Source organism: Gekko japonicus, unplaced genomic scaffold (genome assembly GCF_001447785.1).
Source record: "Gekko japonicus isolate JY-2015 unplaced genomic scaffold, Gekko_japonicus_V1.1 scaffold1697, whole genome shotgun sequence".
Taxonomy (NCBI): domain Eukaryota; kingdom Metazoa; phylum Chordata; class Lepidosauria; order Squamata; family Gekkonidae; genus Gekko; species Gekko japonicus.
The window spans coordinates 241,470-260,584 of NW_015165293.1; the positions used below are offsets into that span (position 1 = coordinate 241,470).

General features: G+C 39.5%; 1 protein-coding gene across 1 annotated transcript in view; it reads right to left on the reverse strand.

Annotated features, from left to right (window-relative positions):
• IPO7 (importin 7) overlaps positions 1-19,115 on the reverse strand; it is a 76,250-nt gene that overhangs the window by 14,737 nt on the left and 42,398 nt on the right. Inside the window, 8 exon segments of the mRNA XM_015410360.1 lie at positions 1,786-1,914; positions 7,865-8,025; positions 9,587-9,752; positions 10,913-11,002; positions 12,454-12,570; positions 13,172-13,248; positions 14,507-14,606; positions 18,251-18,385. Coding sequence (XP_015265846.1) covers positions 1,786-1,914; positions 7,865-8,025; positions 9,587-9,752; positions 10,913-11,002; positions 12,454-12,570; positions 13,172-13,248; positions 14,507-14,606; positions 18,251-18,385 — 975 coding nt within the window.

Genomic DNA, 19,115 nt, shown 5'->3' on the forward strand with positions numbered 1-19,115 from the left:
CTGCAAGGCCGGCGGGAGTGCAAGGAAGCCCCACGAAGGCCCTCCCTGGCCCCAGGCAGGCAGGGGTGGGGAGAGGCAGGGAGGAAGCAGGCCGGAAGCAGGGGGCGGGGCTTTGTCATGTGCGATCCCCCCCGAAATGACCTCTGGCTCACACCAGTAACTCACATTCATACCTTTGCAAAGCTATATTTTAAAAAAACAAACAACCAAAAAACTCTGTTTTTGGAACCTAAGATATCAGACAACTAACAACTGCAGAGATTTTTAAAGGAACACATCAAGGATTAATTTCTAACTTGTTTCATAGCTCAAGATAATTTTCTACCTCACAGATATCTCTCTTTCTGAGGTGAGGTAAATATTCTCCAGGTTGTCAGGAAGAACTGTGTCTCCCCAGAGAACTCAAAAACAGTTCCCTGGATAATTAACTCGTGGGGTAGAAAAATTACCCTGATGGCAAAGGCATAGATTTCTGGAGTAGTTTTTCACCCCAGGTGCTTTTTCAGTTTACAGAAAGTAAATTAAGTGTGTACTACTGTACAGACGATCATGTCCAAAGAAAGGGTTCTACATACACTTTCCCCTGCATTCTGCCCAAAGTAGTATGACTGTGGTAGCTAATTCACCCCAAGGGTAGCTTTAAAGTTTTAACTTAAAGCAAAATTAATCTGACTTCGTAAGTCAGCAGTGTGAGGAGGTGGTGGGTGTCGCCCGATTGAGCCGGGAAACAGCACTCCTGGCACTCATGTTTTTAAGAAAATCTGCCATCAATGCGATTTGTTGCGCATCTTGGTTATCTTATGTAAATTATTGTAGCACCGTTTTTAATATGTTATGTAACATTGTCTTAAAAATTTTAAACCCTATTTGTTAGCCGCCCTGAGACACTATGTGTAGGGCACAATACAAGTCGCAAAATAAATTTAAAAAAAAAAAAGACTTAACTTTTTGAAAACCTTTTGATGTTAAAAGCAGTTATGAAGGCTAGAAAGACAGTAGGACTGCAGGGACTATCCTGCACTAGGCATTATAGGTATGACTGAATGACTAATGAACAAAAGATGTGGGGATGTGTTCAATGCAAGAAGCGCCTGGCTCTCAGTAACCAAATTTGTCATGGTGACCTGGAGAAGCCCAGAGTGGCAGTGAGGTATACAAATGAACTTTCAGGAACACAGTAGAGAAGTCTCACGTGTTCTGATTGCTCCTCTGCCTTAATGGAGAATAAGGATCTCAGCATACTATACAGAGGAAGAGGGAAAATGCTATTAGAAGGGATCCTTTTCTCAGATGTTAAAACTGATATCCTCTCACACTGGAAATACAGCTTTCAAGAAGAGGAGATCTTGATAGGAGATGTTTCAATAATCAAGACTACAAGAGAAAGAACATTGGGATAGGACCATGGTAACCTACATGCCTGGTTCAGAAACTATAGCCAGCATGCACTGTCTAGATAAGCTGAAAATTCAGGGGAGGGACATGGTACATTACAGTGTCAACAACAATGGAAAACATAGCTGTCCAGTCCTGTATGCCAAAACGTTGCAAGTGTCCTTGACTTCTATATATTTAGACAGGTCAGATTACATCTTTTAGGCACTTTCAAAAACCAGGGTAATGTATACAGTTAAATTATCATTATGGTTCACAATGAAACAGCAAGGTCCTTTGAAGAATAAGTTATTTGTTGAATGAATCCAATATTACTTATGCTATATATATGTTGACTTCCTATAGAGTGTCTCGTAATTAAACACTTAATGCAAACAAAAAGACTTTTACCTCTTTGTGATCTTCAACTACACTGAGAAGTGTATCGATGGTATTCAAGATGCCCATTGCTGTTACAGCTTTATCATCACTACCTTCTTCGTCTGGTCCTGTCTGAATCACTTGGTTAAATGTCATTGCCTACATGTAGGAAGAATAAAGCATCTGTTATGTGCAATAAGGGTCAAAGAAATATGGAGTCAAGAAAACGCCCAGTTTTCAAGACCATATTACAAATAAACATTACTGGTTTGGGGGGGGGGGATTTTATGGAGATATGACCAAAATAAGTATTATGGTTTGTTTGTTTCATTTTGTAAGCCTGTGTAATCCCTAGTCAGTCATGGACTTTGCAGATCGTGTAGGACAAAAACACTCACCATCTCAATCCCCCCACCTGAAAAAAACCCTATCAGGAATAGACACACTATGTGTGTGTGTCTGTAAAACACAGCCGAAAATTTCCATCCTAAAAATGCTGAAACTGCAACAAACAAATTGCAGTTTTTAAAAGAAAGCTCCAGTCAAGCTAGGTCATTACAACAAAAACTATTCACCTACGCAGTGCCAGGCATTTTTTAAAACAAATGTACACATAACTGAATTTGATGAACATGACTGGATATCAGAGGTATGACTATGATCACATGAAGACTGTATCACTATCTCCCATGCCAAAAAAGATTTAATTTCAGTGAAAACTACCAAACACCCTTTGTTTCTACATGGTTTCCAATAATTTAGTTTCTTTCAGAAAAAGAAGTACTCCTCTCTTACGTTAAGGAGAAAAGGTGGCTTTGTTACAGAGTGTGATGTATAGCGGTATAGTTTTTACCCTCATGGGATATAGTGGTATTCCTGAAGTTCTAACCTTTTTTTAAATACCGTATTTAGTATTTTCCAAATGAAAACCGTAGGGACAAACAATCCCAAAAGACAGGATGAACAAACAAACATACATAGGTGAACCCCTTATTATAAGTCTTTTTTGACATACAAAAAAGAAGAAATTATAGTTGCTCACTGTATATAATAGATGTATAATAGTTAATAGGTATATATACTGAATTTACATCATTTTAGAGATTTTTCTCTATCCAGTCATAAACACGCGACCTAGTATTTTGAAAGGTCGTTTTTTCTTTTCCTTGTAATTTCAATGTTATATTATCTAATTCTGCTACCTCTCCATGAGTTTAATTAAATCACATTTAGATGGTACATCTTTTTTCCAAATTTTTGCAAATATAATTCTTGTGGCAGTTATTACGTGTATGATCAAATATTTATCTAATCTCTGCAAACTATCAGGCATTATGTTAAGTAAAAATATTTCGGGATCTAGTGGAATCTGGACCCCTACTATTTGGGATACAATGGCATGGATCTTGCGCCAGAATTTTTTTGATCTCTCACATGTCCACAAAGTATGATAGAAGGAACCCACTTTACATTTGCATTTTCAGCATCTATTGCTCATTTTAGGATAAAAGTGGGCCAATCTATCTGGTGCAAGATACCACCTGTGACATCTTAAATACGTTCTCCTTCAGAGAGATCGCCTTCAAGTACCTCATACTCTGCCAGAACTTTGCCCATTGATTTAAATCAATATTGTGTCCTATATTCTTTGCCCATGCAATCATGGGTATTTTTACTTTCTTCATCTGACAGCCTATAGTCTAAGAGAAAGGAGTATAGTTTTTTGATGAGTACTCTCTACACCTAAAATTTTGTCAAAACTTGTCATTTCATCGCAGAAGCCTGTTTGTGTTTTGGCATATCTGAATTCAAGTTGGTTTCTTTCCCACCAGTTGAAGATTATGCCTCTTTGTTGCAGCATTTCCTGTTATTTTAGTTCATTTTTTGGATCTAATAGTTCTTTGTATGTTGACATCCGTGATTCAACTATCAGATTTGGATTGGTGAAAGCTTCTAATGGTATTACCCATTTTGGGGTTTTAATGTAGAAAGCTATTCTGATCTCATTCCAACTCTTAAGGAGCGCCTCTCTGAGCATATGTTTAAAATAAGAATGGGAACCTTGTTTAGAATGCCAGACAAAGGCGTACCAATCCAGTAAGAGATTGTAACCTTCAAGCTTGAGAATTCTATGGTTTTGAAGTAATATCCAATCTCTAATCCATGTCAAAGCCACTGCTCGATAATAGATACGCCAATCTGGTAAGGCTAGTCCACCTCTTTCTTTTTTTTCTTACAGTAGTTTTAGTTTAATTCGTTGTCTCTTATTTTGCCAAACAAATTTTCTCGTTAGCTTATCCAACTCATTAAAAAAAGATTGGTTTTTAAGGACTGGTATATTTTGAAAGAGAAATAAAATTTTCGGGAGGACACTCATCTTGATAGCTGCAATTTTCCCCATCATGGATAGTTGTAGTTTCCCCCATTTTTCAAGGTCTCTTTTAATATCTGATAGAAGTTTGGTATAATTATCTGGTATGAGGGAACTTAATCTATTCGTAATGTAAATACCCAAATATTTAATTTTCTTTTGGACCTTAAATGCAGTGATTTTCTGTAGCTCTTGGATTTGTTTTGGATCACAATTTTGGGTCATTATTTGGGTTTTATTTTCATTAATCCTAACACCTGCGAGATGCCCGTAATTTTGTAATACTTGCAGGATATTGGTCGCCAATTGAATTGGGTCTTGTAAAATAATTGCTAAGTCATCAGCGAACACTTGAATTTTATATTCCTTACCTTTTATCTTTAAACCCTGAATTAAATTATCATTTCTTATTGTTTCACATAACACTTCTAAAGTAAAGATAAAAGTAGGGGTGATAACGGGCAACCTTGACATATGCCCTTACATATATCAATTCTCTCAGTCATATTTCCGTTGATCACAACTCTGGCATTTTGTTTAGTATATACAGATACTACCATACTGATGAAGTTTCCACCAGTTTGCTACTTTTAGATATTCCAACATAAAATTCCAGTTGATATTATCAAACGCCTTCTCCGCATCCAGGAACACTATTGCCATCTGTTTATCGGGGTTTGCCTCAAAATACTCCAAAACATTCATGATTGGCCTCAGATTTTGTTGTGATTTCCTATCCGGTAAAAAAAACCCCAGTTTGATCTTGGTTTATCAGGTTCGTTAAGACTTTTTAAAGTCGCGCCGCCAAGATAAAGGCGAAGATTTTATAATCTGCATTAAGAAGCGATATCAGGCGATAGTTTTTAATCTCTTCCTCATCAGAGTCACGTTTATGAAGAGAAATTAATGCCGCATTCCATGAATCTGGTATAATATTTTTGTCTACAATATTCTGTATCATCTGTTTGAATGGCAACAGTATTTCCTCTTCACAGGCTTGGTAGAATTCTGCAGACAAACCGTCAGGACCCAGAGTTTTAATTTTCTTTTGTTTTTTAATAGCTTCTATGATCACAAAAGCAGTAATAGGTTCGCTTAGTTTTTTTAATTATCCGTAAGGTAGCTTTGAATTTGTTCTTGTTCAAATGTTTGCTCTTTGTATAGATTTTCATAAAACCTTTTAGCAATTTCTTTCAAATCCACTATATTTTTTTTTCTTCCCCTTGTTCATTTCTCAAAGACTTGATGTATCTTCCCCCCCCCATTTACCGCAATCTGTAGACCGACCAACGCGTAGGTTTGTTGGCATTCTCAAAGAAATTCTGCTTAGCATAAAGGATCTTTTTCTCGATTTCTTGGTTAAGTAGGCAGTTCATTTGGAGTTGTAAGTTCTGGATTGTTAATTTCTTTTTTCCCACAGAAGTAGCTGTTTTCAAAATCTCTTCACAGTCTTTAATCTGGTTTTTGAGTTGTGTCAGTTTTTGGTTTTCTGTTTTCTTTTTTTTACTGCTTTGTCTAATAATGATTCCCCTTGCAAATGCTTTGAAGGTATCCCAGACAATGTCTATTCGTGTCCCTGCTTGTATGTTAATATGGAAGAATTCTTTAATTTATTTTGTCATCTCTGACAGAATTTTTTTGCTTCTTAATAGTATTGTGTTCATCTTCCATCGCTGTTTTGGGGGTCTCTAAAAATGTTATCATAATAGGGTTATGGTCTGCGAACATTGCTGGTAAAATCTCCGCGTCACCCAAATCGCCTAACAGTGATGCCGAGATCCAAACCATGTCAATTCTTGACCATGATCTATGTCGACCAGAATAAAAGGTATAGTCCAAGTTCTTAGGATTTTTAGTTCTCCAGGCATCCAGCAAATTTAGTTCACCTGCCATATCTAAGAAGGTGAGTGGTAATTCACTTCCTTTGGGTTGATGTTGTGCCCCTTTAGATCTATCTACTGTCTGATTAAATACGGCATTATAATCTCCCAATATGCATAAATCAACACAGGTTTGTTGCGATATTACATTTCTCCGTTGCTCAAAAATTTTCCCTTGGCCTTGATTTGGGGCATATATGTTCACGATTAGCATAGCCCTTATGCCCCTTTGAATTTTAACTATTAAAATACATCCATCTTCAGAGTCATAAACCAACTCAGGAAATAGTGATTCTTTAATATAAGTTACCAATCCTTTTTTTCTCTTTTGTTTATCTGCAGTGGTAAACGACATTCCAAGTTCTTTGTTTTCCAAAAAAAGTTTTTCCGAATGTTTAATATGGTGTTTTTTGCAAACAAATTATGTCTAGTTTCATCTTTTTAATTTGGTGGGAAAACAGTTTCCTTTTTCGTGGTCCATTAAGGCCATTAATGTTAATGGAAATTACTTTTAATTTATTATTCATCTGTCTTTGTATCTTGGGTAGACTTAGTCCTTATACTCTGTTGAAATCTAGTACGTGCCTGGAGAGGGATAGTCTTTTCTTTTTTGCGTCCCTTTTTATCTTTGGGTTTAACTGGGATTTCTTTTTCATTATTTCCTGGTTCTTCCTCTTCTTCCTCTGGTTCACTTCCGTCAGTCTCCTGGATATTAAGTTCTTCGCCAGATTTCCTGATGAATTCTTCTAATTTGAAAATTGAATTGATTTTTTGACGTCTTGCTTTGTAGGTGAAGAGAACACCCTTCTGGGAGTAACCATCTGTATGTAATACCATTTTCTTTTAGACCGTCAATCAATTTTGAGTAGTTTCTCCTTTTTCCTTTAACCCTCCAGGGGATGTCTTTCAATATCTTAATTTCGTTCCCTTGACACATTAATGGTTTTTGAGTTGCATTTTTCAGAATCTTTTCACGCAGATGTTTTTTGTAGAACTTAACGTGTACTTCCCTGGGCACTTTATTTCTTTTTGTAAAAGCTGTATTCATGCGAAATGCCATATCAATATAATTATTTACTTCCTTTATATCTTCAGATTCAGTGAATTCTGTTATTATTTGAGCCATCTTTTGTTTTATGTCCTCACCTTCTTGTTCGGGTACATTTTGGGACCTCAGCAAATATGCTCTTTCTAGTTCTAATCTGATCAGCGACGACTCCAAGGCTTCCATCTTATTTTCTGAGTCTTCCAACTTATTTTCTAAATTTCCTGCTGTGTTCACTAATATATCAATAGTCTGTTTATATTCTGTTGTCAATTTCCTAATTTCTTCCATTTGCGTAGTAAATTGTTGTGACAGGTTATCTATTTTCATTTGAATATGTTAAGTTTGCAGATATGTGCTGTTCTAAATGGTTTGGATTATGTCATGTTTATGGTTATGAATATAAGAACATAAGAACATATAAGAAGCCAATGTTGGATCAGGCCAATGGCCCATCTAGTCCAACATTCTGTCACACAGTGGCCAAAAATACCAGGTGCCATAAGGAGGTCTATCAGTATTTATCATTATACTTATTTAATTAATAAAATTTATTTTAAAATATTTAATTCCTATTTCTACCAACTGCACAAATTGTTAGATAAAACAATATCCATTTTGAAACTAATGTGGCAGAAAAATACCAAGTCTTATCTTTAGAGCATGGAACTGCTGCACTCCTAACTAATAGAATTGTATGTACAGGTTAACCATTAATGTACCAAAACAACCTAACTATTACTTGAACATGTCATCAGGATATTGAGCCCAGATACAGGCAATGAGAAAGCTAAAATGTTGTAGTAAACTTACCAAATGCTGGGTCATTTCTACTGCTATAGGAGTAACCTCTTCACTATATTCACAAATCATTTTCTGAATCACATTGGTAAGATCATCATTCTCAGTCTCTCTAATAATATGAAGAAGAGCCTGCATGACAGGTCTAATAAATGGAGTAATATATTCTTTAGCTGGAAAGCAAGAAGAAACAATAATACTTATTTGTTAATCATAGGAAAGCAGTGCATTGTTTAAGTTTCAGCATATTTTTAAAACCACATTTTGAAAACAGCTGTTTCAAGCAAAATTCAGTTAATCCAAAATATTTATATTAATTGACCTTGAACTTGATCCATCACATTTTTTAACATATACACACTGAAATTTTTATTTTATCACTGTACCACCACCACCCCTGCCTTTTTGTTTCAGAAGGCAACAAGCACCCTTAAACCCTTTCCACCCTCTCCAGATCTCTCCACAAGATCTTGTGTCACTATAATATAGAGGGGAGGAAGGAGCGACACCTTGCACCAACGGAACTACAATATGTCCATTTATGTTTCCACTTCAACATCACTGTATTCAACCATTGTTCTTAGGGATCTTTGCTCATTGCTTAACAGGCTAATATATGTTATTTCACCTAGTCATACGTCAAAAGCTGTTTTAAAGAAGTGTTTGTATAAAATTATCTAGCATTAATAGAGAAGTCAGCAAAGGAAAGAGAACAAACCTTTGGCAGTTTCTCTCTTCTAATCACAGACAGCAAAGGAACACAAAAGATGTACAACTATTGCCCTCAAGTATGTATCACGATGCACTGTCATAGACATCTTAGAAGCTAAAAAGGGTCAAGCCCTGGTTCATACTTGGATGGGAGAACACCAACAAAGTCCAGGATTGCTATGCAGAGACAGGCAATGACAAACCACCTCTGAAAATCTCTTGCCCTGAAAGCCCTACAGGGTCACCATAAATCAGCTGTGACTTGATGGCACATTCCACCACCACCACCACCACCACCACCTATCACTATACAATAAAGACTTACAGACCAACGGCATAAATACATTTGAAACCAGCCATGCTAGTCTTAATCACCATCATATACCAATTATTTAGACCAGAGATCCCCAAATGTGGTGCCCCAGCAGGGCTTCTGATTGGCTGTGCAGATTAAAATAGTATTTTTCAGTAGCAGTCGCCACCTTAGTGTTGGTTTTATTCTCTCTCACCCTTCTTTCCCAGTATATTTTTAATTATCCATCTTCTCCCTGCGCTTGGGCTTCTTCAGTGTATGTGACTCTGACGGCTGCCATTTTGTTGTGGTCTCTACCTCCTATGGTAACCCATTTTTTGGTTGCGCCCACCACCCTGTGTCAGAATTCCAAATGTGCCCACAGCCTCAAAAAGGTTGGGAAGTCTTGCCCTGTCCTGGATCCTCCAGGCAAGCCCGATCTCATCAGATCTCAAAAGCTAAGGAGGGCCAACCCTGGAAAGTATTTGGATGGGAGATCTTCAGAGAATACCAGGGCCAGGAGGCCAGAGGCAGGCTATCAAGCCACTTCTCTGAGTGTCCTCCATGCCCCAATAGGATTCGCCAGAGGTCGCCATTGACTTCCAGGAACACAAACACAAAAAACGCAAAAATACCACCACCACCACCCCAAGGCTGGGGAGCCCTGATTTAGACTCTCTTTATTCCACTAGTTCTGAGGTCCCTTGGTAGTTCATAGCAAGATGAAGTACCTCTCTGTTGATTACTAATCAAAACCTGCAGTGCTATGGCAGCTTCCACCTTCACAGGCATTTCTCTGTCATCAATCAGGCATCTTCTTGTCAGCTCAAGGGCTGTCTGCAGATTCTGGTCACTCTTAAACTTAACTTTACAGAAATAGTGAAGAACCCAGCAAGCCTGGAAAAGACAGTAAGTAACTTTAGGGGATTACTGATCCCACACAACAAAAAGCATGAATCAGAATATCAGTGTTTGAATTGCACTGGAACATTAGATTTCCTTTTCACAAGATTTGTTTGAGAGTTTGGAGGCTGGTCAGTGGTAAGCTTGTCTTTCAACAGCACTGGACCAGTACTATGATCTCAAGTTGCTCTTTGGCCACAAGTTGTATGTGAGCAATACAGTCTAAATGCAGAACGCAGATGGACTGTATTACTAGACACAGATTAGAAACTATGCACACATAATTGCAGCCATTTATTTCATATCTTAAGGGGAAGCCCCACTGTATGATGGTCACTTCAATAAAATATCATTTGGGGGTTCTTAACTGTACAACGAACCATTTTTCAACTCTTACACAGTTTCCCTGCCAAACTCATTGCTAATGTTTAACCTAAATTCACCTTCCTGAAATTGAAAATCCACTAGTTTTTCCGCATCCTCAGAGACAGAAATGTACTTCCTCTTTTTTTTTAGATGATGAGATCTAAAAACACTTCCAGTTCACTGTGTTACAGAAAAATTGTTAATATCATTGACATTTATAAAAGACAAACAGAGAAGAAAAGTTACAATACTCAAAGTGTCAGGATATTATATTGCTTGTAAAATTCTGGTCTTATTGCTCAGCCCTTAAGTCACTTTTATTTGGGCTCCTGAAAATAATGAGAACATAAAGAAGGAGAAGGACCACAAACCCATCCCATGGATGTTATTTCCCGCCTATTACAAGATCCCTAGCTTCACATGCCTTCAAAGCATTGTATTGTATTGTATTTTAAATTGTTTTTTTATTTTATTGTATTGTATTGTATTTTAAATTGTTTTTATGTGAATGTGTGCTCATCTATTGACCAATTATGATCTATCGACCAATTATGTAAGCCGCCCTAAGCCTGCTTGTGGGGTAGGGTGGGGTATAAAATTAATAAATAAAATAAAAATAAATAAAGCAATCACTTGCCAGGTATAACCTATTCAGCACTTTACATAGTTTTCCTGTGAAGGAAGCAGTATATGCATAGTCCAGCTTTCGGCAAAATAGCTTCACAGAGGTAGCAGCACTGAGAAAAGAGATGGGGAGGCTAGGTCGAGAGAAACAACTTTGCTCTTACCCGTGCTCTCATGTAGCCTAGTTCGTTGCTGAAAAGAGGAAACACGTGATTCTGCAACATGTATTCCATCTGATCTTTGTATATTTTTTTCTGTTGGAACATTAAGACAATGACAGGTCAGATTTTTCTTACCATGTACAAATAAAACTGGCTAGTTCCAGGCCCCAAGACCATCAAATTCACGATGACCAGGGCTAGGGCATTTTCGGTGGCGGCTCCTATCTGGTGAAATGAGCTCCCAGAGGAGATTTGGGCCCTGCGGGACCTCGTACAGTTCCGCAGGGCCTGTAAGACGGAGCTCTTCCGCCAGGCTTTTGAATAGGAGCCGCCACCACCACTGTTCCATCAACGCCCTATAATTTCCGCACATTGCCAGTGCTGGTGCGGGTACCATCGGAGGGAGTGGGACGTGCCTAGGGGACAACAGTGGGGATATGTACTGTTATGTAGTCATATCATCGAGAACATCATCTTGATTTTAAAATTCGGAAGTGAATAGAGGAGCACTGAAAATGTTTTTATGAATTCTGTTTAACTATTTAATAGTTTATTCTGTATTTTTAGGCAGTATTTTATTGTTTTATTGTTATTACTTGGCGTTATGCCTCTGTTAGCCGCCCTGAGCCTTCGGGGAGGGCGGGATATAAATCCAAATAAATAAATAAATAAAATAGTCTGAAAGGAATTATTTCCATTCCCCAACACTGTTAAGGAAGTAAGACCTAACTCTGCTATACAGGTAATTTTCAAATGAGATTATAGTGGTTAAATTGAAGTCCACAAGCTGACCGTGACCAAAACTAGGATTCTCAGATACAAAAATCTGCTGACCAAAACAGAGAAAAGTCCCAGTAATTCTCATTGGCCCTCCTCCCTGGTTGTGCTGTTTGCCTGCCTGGTCATAAGGCTAGGAGTGTTTCCGTCTTTGTCAGAGATTGAAGGTAAATCTTCCTGGTGGTCAAAAATTCCAGTTTGGCTCAGGCACCCATTATTCATGGTTCCCCACTGACCCTTTTCTAGTTCACTGGCATGCTGAAGATGTGGACCCTTCAACGTAAGGCTTTGCAAAGAGTAAGAAGTGGTTTTTCACTGCTTTCAGCTTCTAAAACATCTGGCGCCAAATGGAGAAAAAACTCCTTCCCCGAGCCCATGAGTACATGCATGGACCTGATATTATTTTGTGTTGGCATCAGACAAGATAAAGGTAGCATAAGTCTCTCTCATTACTTCTCATACAGCATGATGTGAGGAAGTGACCTCACCCCTTCATCCTTACCACTGCATATAAATCTCTGGTGTCCAACACCTGGCCAAGTGGGAATGCTACCAAAGCCTGGCCAGTTAGTGACATCTCCAGACAATATAGCAGTCCAAATAATGAGACACGTGCAGTTGTGCAGTAAAACAAATATTGTCCTGAGAGTAGATTCAACTGTACTCACTGTCATTAAGAAGTATACGTGTGAATACAGTTTTATGAGTGGTTGGGACAGAGAAGGAAAAGGTAAGATAATCAAAACATCTACTACAAGAATGCTCACTTTCAAGAGTGTTTCAGCCAAAGAGCCAATCATATGCAGAGTACCATCTTTTTTACGAGGATCAGCATTTGGTTCTGTGAGGATCTGGTAACAAAAGCCCATCGTCTTTTGTAGAACCTAGTGGGAGATTAAGAGAGACTGTTTATATTTCAAACACTTATCTCAATATTTGAAAGTGTACAAGGAGACATTAGTTTTGATCTTAATTTTTTCCTAATTTTAAAAAAATTACACATTGTCAACCACACTGGAGAGCCCTGTATGCAGTGGTCAGACTACAATCTGGAAGACCCAGGTTCAAATCCCCACATGGCTGGGGAAGTTTGCTGGGTGACCTTAGGTCAGTCAGATACACTCAGCTTAATCTACTTCACAGGGTTATTGTGAAGATAAAATGGGGGAGAGGAGAACTATGTAAGTTGTGTTAGGTCCCCACTGGGGAGAAAGATGAGGTATAAATGAAGTAAATAAATAAATATGACTTCAGAACTCTTACATTAAAATAATGAACATTAAAGTGGATGGCAACAAGCAGAATTAAGCAATTCTCTATGAACTACAAATTGTTACCTATTAACTCGAAAATGTATAGAATCCAGAAATTCTTTTATATTCCTAATTGTACAAATAAATACAGAACCAATCCTATATATGACTTCGCACACAGAACAGGAAGAATTGCTATTATTTCTAGATCAAAAGTAACGATAAAAAATACCTCTTTTCTTTTACCACATGCTGTAGACAACAATGTTTGAGCAGCAGTTGTGGGGGAAATGAAGTCTTCAAACACATCTGTCAAACACATTATACAGTCTAAATGTTTGTCTTTTGAAATACAAAGAGACTAATACAAGATAAATTAATTCAGACTTCATAACCAGTTCAATCTCCCTTCCCCATGTTTTGTTACTATAGGAATTTTCAATCTGTTCTCACATAATGTGCTTTAAAAACACATTACAGGTTTCTGTGAGAAAGGCAGACTATAAAGTAAATAATCAATAAATTATAGCAATGTATATAACTTGCTTATTAATTTAGAGATAATGCTGATAATTTGGAGAACCAAGGACAAAGCACATTCATATTCCAGAACAAGGTATTCAAAAATACATGTCTCTTCGCACAATACCAAATTATTGCTCTCTCAAAAGATCTGTGAGGCAGCACAAAATTCATTCTTACTATCATCCTGAGAAAACCAATATATGTCATCTCCAACTAAGTTTTTCTAGGAAACTTCAGGAAACTAACAGGAAAAACAACTATTGCCCTACTGCCTGTGGAACTTTATAAAACTACAGAACTTTATAAAACTAATTCTATGTCTATTGTTTTGCCAGTACTCTTTACTGAACAAAGTGGAATTTACTTCTGAGTAAATGTAACAGAGGATCTTTCATGCAGCCCAACCTGCTTTCCTGCACAAAACATAAGGTTACATTTTGGGCTTCCATCACTACAAACCTCTCTCAGAAATGCTCCTTCTGTACTGGGGTGGGGACTTCAGTGGCATAAGAATGGCAAGAAATGGTTTTTCAGTGCAGGACAGAGACAAGTCACTGTCTGTTCTTAGTGCACAACCTTATGCCTATTTCCTTAGTTTCAGAGGCATCAAGTATTGATTGGGCTTATCTTGCTTACTTTGCACAGGATTCCTAACAAACACTGGCATGAGCCTCTCCTCAGTTTGGAACCGCTACAGGAGGGACAAAATTTGTTGTCCACATACTGGCTGGGATCCAGCAATGCGCAAGCGGAAACAGACTTAGTGCAGTTCCATTTGCACAGCATCCTGTGCAACCCCTCCCCATATATTATAGTGCCCAGAAACTTGTTGCAAGAGATCTTGCACAAGGGGGATATAATACGTTTGACTAAGTACAAGCAGCCGCTATTGTCTTATTTTGTGTTTTTGTCTACAGAAGAGCTCAAGCAAAAGTGGAAATTTTGCACTGGTTCCAACCATGATCAGCTTTTTGCATTCAAGTGTCTGATTACAAAGCAAACGCTTTCTGCACGTATGTATTTAAAAATCTGAACTACTTACCAAACTTCATACGTATATATTCATAAGGATCTTCCTGCCATAGCTCTTCATCAGCATCTGTGTAGCACATCAATGGGAAAATGACATCTTGGATAATTCCCTGCAATTAATAAGAAAACAGTTTACATTTTATTGTGTACTTCTGGAACAATAACATTATGGAGAATAATATACAGAGGCCAAGTGAACTGCATTCTAGATTATTTAACTTTAATTCAACTTTTGCGCGTTCCACCTGTGTAGTACAAAGAAGCCTCCAGCATTTGATAGGTTCTAGACTTACTGTGAAATATTATGAAGGGTAGAAGTCTGGCAGATTTGAAGTTAGGAACATCCTTAAGTATTTTCTCTCAAACAGAGACTTTCCTGCATGGCTTTATTTTATCCTGAACTATGAATGTTTAACAAAGTTTGACTCCAGGGGCACCTTTAAGACCAACAAAGCTTTATTCAAGGTATACTCTTTCGTGTACACGCACATTTCTTCAGATATATTGAAATGCTTTCGTGTCCACGCACATTTCTTCAGATATGGCAGTTGCTAGTCCATGCATACAGGTAGAGATGAGCATCAAATTAATGTAAGCATAATAAACAGTGTTTAACAGATGGAAAGACCAAACTGGAATAACAAGCTGAGTTTGTATGGTCACCATTTGTTTGGGTTTAATTCCAGGGGCAAACACAGTGGAGGTAAAAAATACATCAAAATCGGAGACAGATGGGCAGACCTACCCTTAATCGTGGAATGCTGAGACCCTGTTGTTACGAGCCAGTTTATTATGCTTATCTAATTTGCTACTCACCCTCTACCTATATGTATGGACGGATAACTTCCACTTCAACGTATCTAATGAAGTGTGCATGCATACAAAAAGCTTACACCTTGAATAAAACTTTGTTGGTCTTAAAGGTGCCACAGGACTCAAACCTTGTTCTGCCGCTTCAGTCCAACACGGCTTCCCACCTGAATCTACAAATGTTAACTGAGGCATTATCCAATACAAAACTTAAAACCCCCTAACGGGTAATAACAGACCCCACACACTGTGCAAGTCACACTCTTGATCTGGTGAAGGAAGAAGGTAACCTCAAGGTGAGGGGATTGAAAGCAGTTCCCCTTGTCATAGACTTACAGGGCTACAAGATTCTGCAGGGGTGGGGGATCGATGAAGATTATCTACCCCAGTAGCATGATGGATCCAATAGGTTCACAGACAACATTAGGAGATTTTTGTGCTGATACGGTCAGTAGAAAAAGAATAAGAAGAGATTGGATTTATACCCCGCCCTTCACTACCCAGAGGAGTCTCAGAGCGGCTTACAAACTCCTTTCCCTTCCCCTCCCCACAACAGACACCCTGTGAGGTCGGTGGGCCTGAGAGAGCTCTGACAGAGACTGCTCTTTTTCAAGGACAGTTCTTATCAGAGCTACGGCTTGCCCAAGGTCATCCAGCCAGGTACAAGTGGAGGAGTGGGGAATCAAACCCGGTTCTCCCAGATTAGAGTCCGCGCACTTAACCACTACACTACTCCTGTTGATGCCCTGCTTGACCTCTGGAATGGGGAAATGACCCGGGCAATTCACACAATTGCACCTAGGTGCCCTCTCTGAAGTCAGAGAGGCCAGGCAGCCCCTGGGTTTACTGAGGGGCTGTGGACGATGAAAAGACGGGAGATGGCTAAAGCAACAGGGGAGAAAGACTCAGGACAAATCTGACAAGGCACAGGCTAGTGCTCATTTGAAAACCTACTCTGCGTTGGCGATGGTGGCAAAGCAGCGATACTTCCCCACCACCACTGGGAACCTGCAGAACTCTTCTGGGTCGTCGGAAGCCTATTGGGTTCTGGTCAGCGTGAGCCTGCTAAGCACTTTGCAGATAAAATCTCTCGCATCTATTCCAACTTCAACTCTATATTAGCAGCAACAGGATCGGCCGGTCCCAGGGTGCCAATTGCCCAGTTGTGTGGAATGCCTTTCAGCTTGTCCAGTCTCAATGTAGAAAGGATTCTGGGAAGTTTGAGAACGACCACCTGTTTGTACAACCCTTGCCTTCCCTGGCTCCTTAAATCTGCTGGAGGAGTTGGTGGATTGATTCCAGGAGACAGTAAATGTCTCCCTGAGAGATGAGGTGGTCGGTCTTGCCCTAAAGTGGGCAGTGGTGTGTCCACTCCTAAAGAAACCTACTCTGGATCCAGGAGAGTTGAATAACTACTTTCCAGTCTCAAGTGTTCGTTCTTGAGCAAGGTGATTGAAGAAGTGGTAGCTGGCCAAATTTTGAGATTCCTAACAGAAACTGGTTGTGTAGAACCATTCCAATCTAGTTTCACGCCTGATTATGGGACTGAAACAGCCTTGGTCACCCTGGTGGATGACATGTACCAGGAGATGGACATGGGGCGTGCAACCCTGTTAATTCTCCTGGATCTCTCTGGTTTTTGATACCACTGATCATGGTATCCTTCTGGATCGCCTTTTGGGACTAGGACACAGTTCTCCACTGGTTCCAGTCCTACTTCAAGGGTAGGCTTCAGAGTGTGGTGCTGGGGGATTGCTGCTCTGACTCTTGGCCTTTGACCTACGGGGTTCTTCAAGGTTCCATCCTGTCCCCTATTCTTTTCAACATCTATGTAAAGCTGCTGGGAAAGGTCATTCGGAGAACTGGACTGAGCTGCCACCAATATGCAGATGACACTTAGCTTTATCTTACCCTACCAGCAGATACCAAGGAGGCTGTAGAAACAGTGAACAGGTGCCCACTGGAGGCAGTTCTAGGATGGATGAGGGCTAACAAGCTGAAACTTAATCCTGAAAAAATGGAGGTGCTACTGGTGGGGGGAAGGTCTGACATGGAAAATGGGTCATCCCCTGTTCTGGATGAGGCTGCACTCCCTTTACAGGTTCGTAGCATGGAAGTGCTCTTGGATCCAGGCCTCTGGTTAGATAAACAGGTGGTAGTGGTATCCGGGGTGCCCTTCAGCAGATTCAGCTCCCTCAACAAAAAGCATCTTGCCATTGTGGTGCATGCCCTGGTAGTACCTAGGTTAGATTACTGTAATGCACTATATGTAAGGCTGCCCTTGAAGTCTTTCCAGAAGCTAAAGTTAGTACAGAATGCTACAGCCAACATGTTGACTGGAGTGGGTCACAGAGATCGTATCACTCCAGTCTTGTTCTACCAACAATGGCCTCCAATTTGCTTCCAGGCTCAATTAAAGATGCTGGTTATTGACCTTTAAAGCCCTGTACAGCCTGGAACCAACGTATCTTAAGGACTGCCTTCTCCCATGTTCACTCACATGTTCACTCTGATAATCCTTGGAGGCCCTGCTTTGGTTGCCCCTGACGTGTGAGGCTAAACAGGTGGTGACTCGAGAAAGGGCCTTCTCCATCACGGCATCAAAACTTTAGAACTCCCTCCACAAGGAGATTCATCTGTCTCCCTCTATCGGTGTATCTCGCCAGCAAGTGAAAGCTTTTTTGTTTCATCTAGCATACCTCCAATAATAGTTTTTGGTTCTCCTTCTAGTGCTGTTTGTCTATGCGTTTTTAATTGGACATTATATTTTTAACTGCACTTTAATTGTTTAAATATTTTAATGTTGGCCACCTTCTGGACCCTGACTGGGTGAAAAAGCAGCATAAAGATGTTTCTTGTTCCCATTAAAAATACGCTGCAAAAGGACTACACTAAGATATGGTTCAGCTAGGTAAGTACCATTCACAGGAAACCAAATACTTACTTGGATATGAGGTTTCAGATTCTTCCAAGTGACTGCATGTGCCACGCCTTGATTGATGTAGTTCAGGGTCTGCTGCAAAACTCTAGGAGCCATGTACTGCTTTTCCTTATACTGATATAATACTTTCAATAAAACCTAAGAAAATAAACTCCAATTAGTAGATTTGGAAGATCTCAGCATCCTGCCGATAACTGCCAGAAACTAACTCAAGGCTGGGCCCAGGTGGCAGATGGAAAGGTACCAAATATCATGAGAAAGACCCTATCGGGGCATCAGAGGCAGTGATGGCTGTGCTACATTCACCCCTCAGATAAGAACACTTCCCCACATAGTTTGCATTTTCTGGCTGTACAAAATGGTTCACAATGGGTATGGAGAAACATTTTGGAGGTTGAGAAGGGGATGCAGCATGTGGCTGCCAGAAATGCTTGGCATTTCCATTCCAGTGACTAAAACTTGAGAAGCCATCCACACCATCATTAAAAAATCTGCTTGGTAACCCAAAAATAACTTTTGCTAAATACCGACAATGAAGGATTAAGCAACACTTTTAAGTGAAGTGGTTTTTATTTTTAAGAAGACCACAACTTGTATGTCAAATTACCTGCATGTTTGGTATACAAATTCGGTGTGATTTTTTAATCTTTGGAGAATTCAGTGCAAGTGGGGCAAGTGATGCTCTGTATTCTTGGTGCTGGGGGGGAGGGCAACAGTGGGAGAGCTTCTAGTGTCCTGGCCCCACTGATGGACCTCCTGATGGCACCTGGTATTTTTGGTCACTGTGCGACAGTATCGGACTGGATGGGCCATTGGCCTGATCCAACATTGGCTTTTCACTTCTCAAACAAACATGGAATGTAAAGAC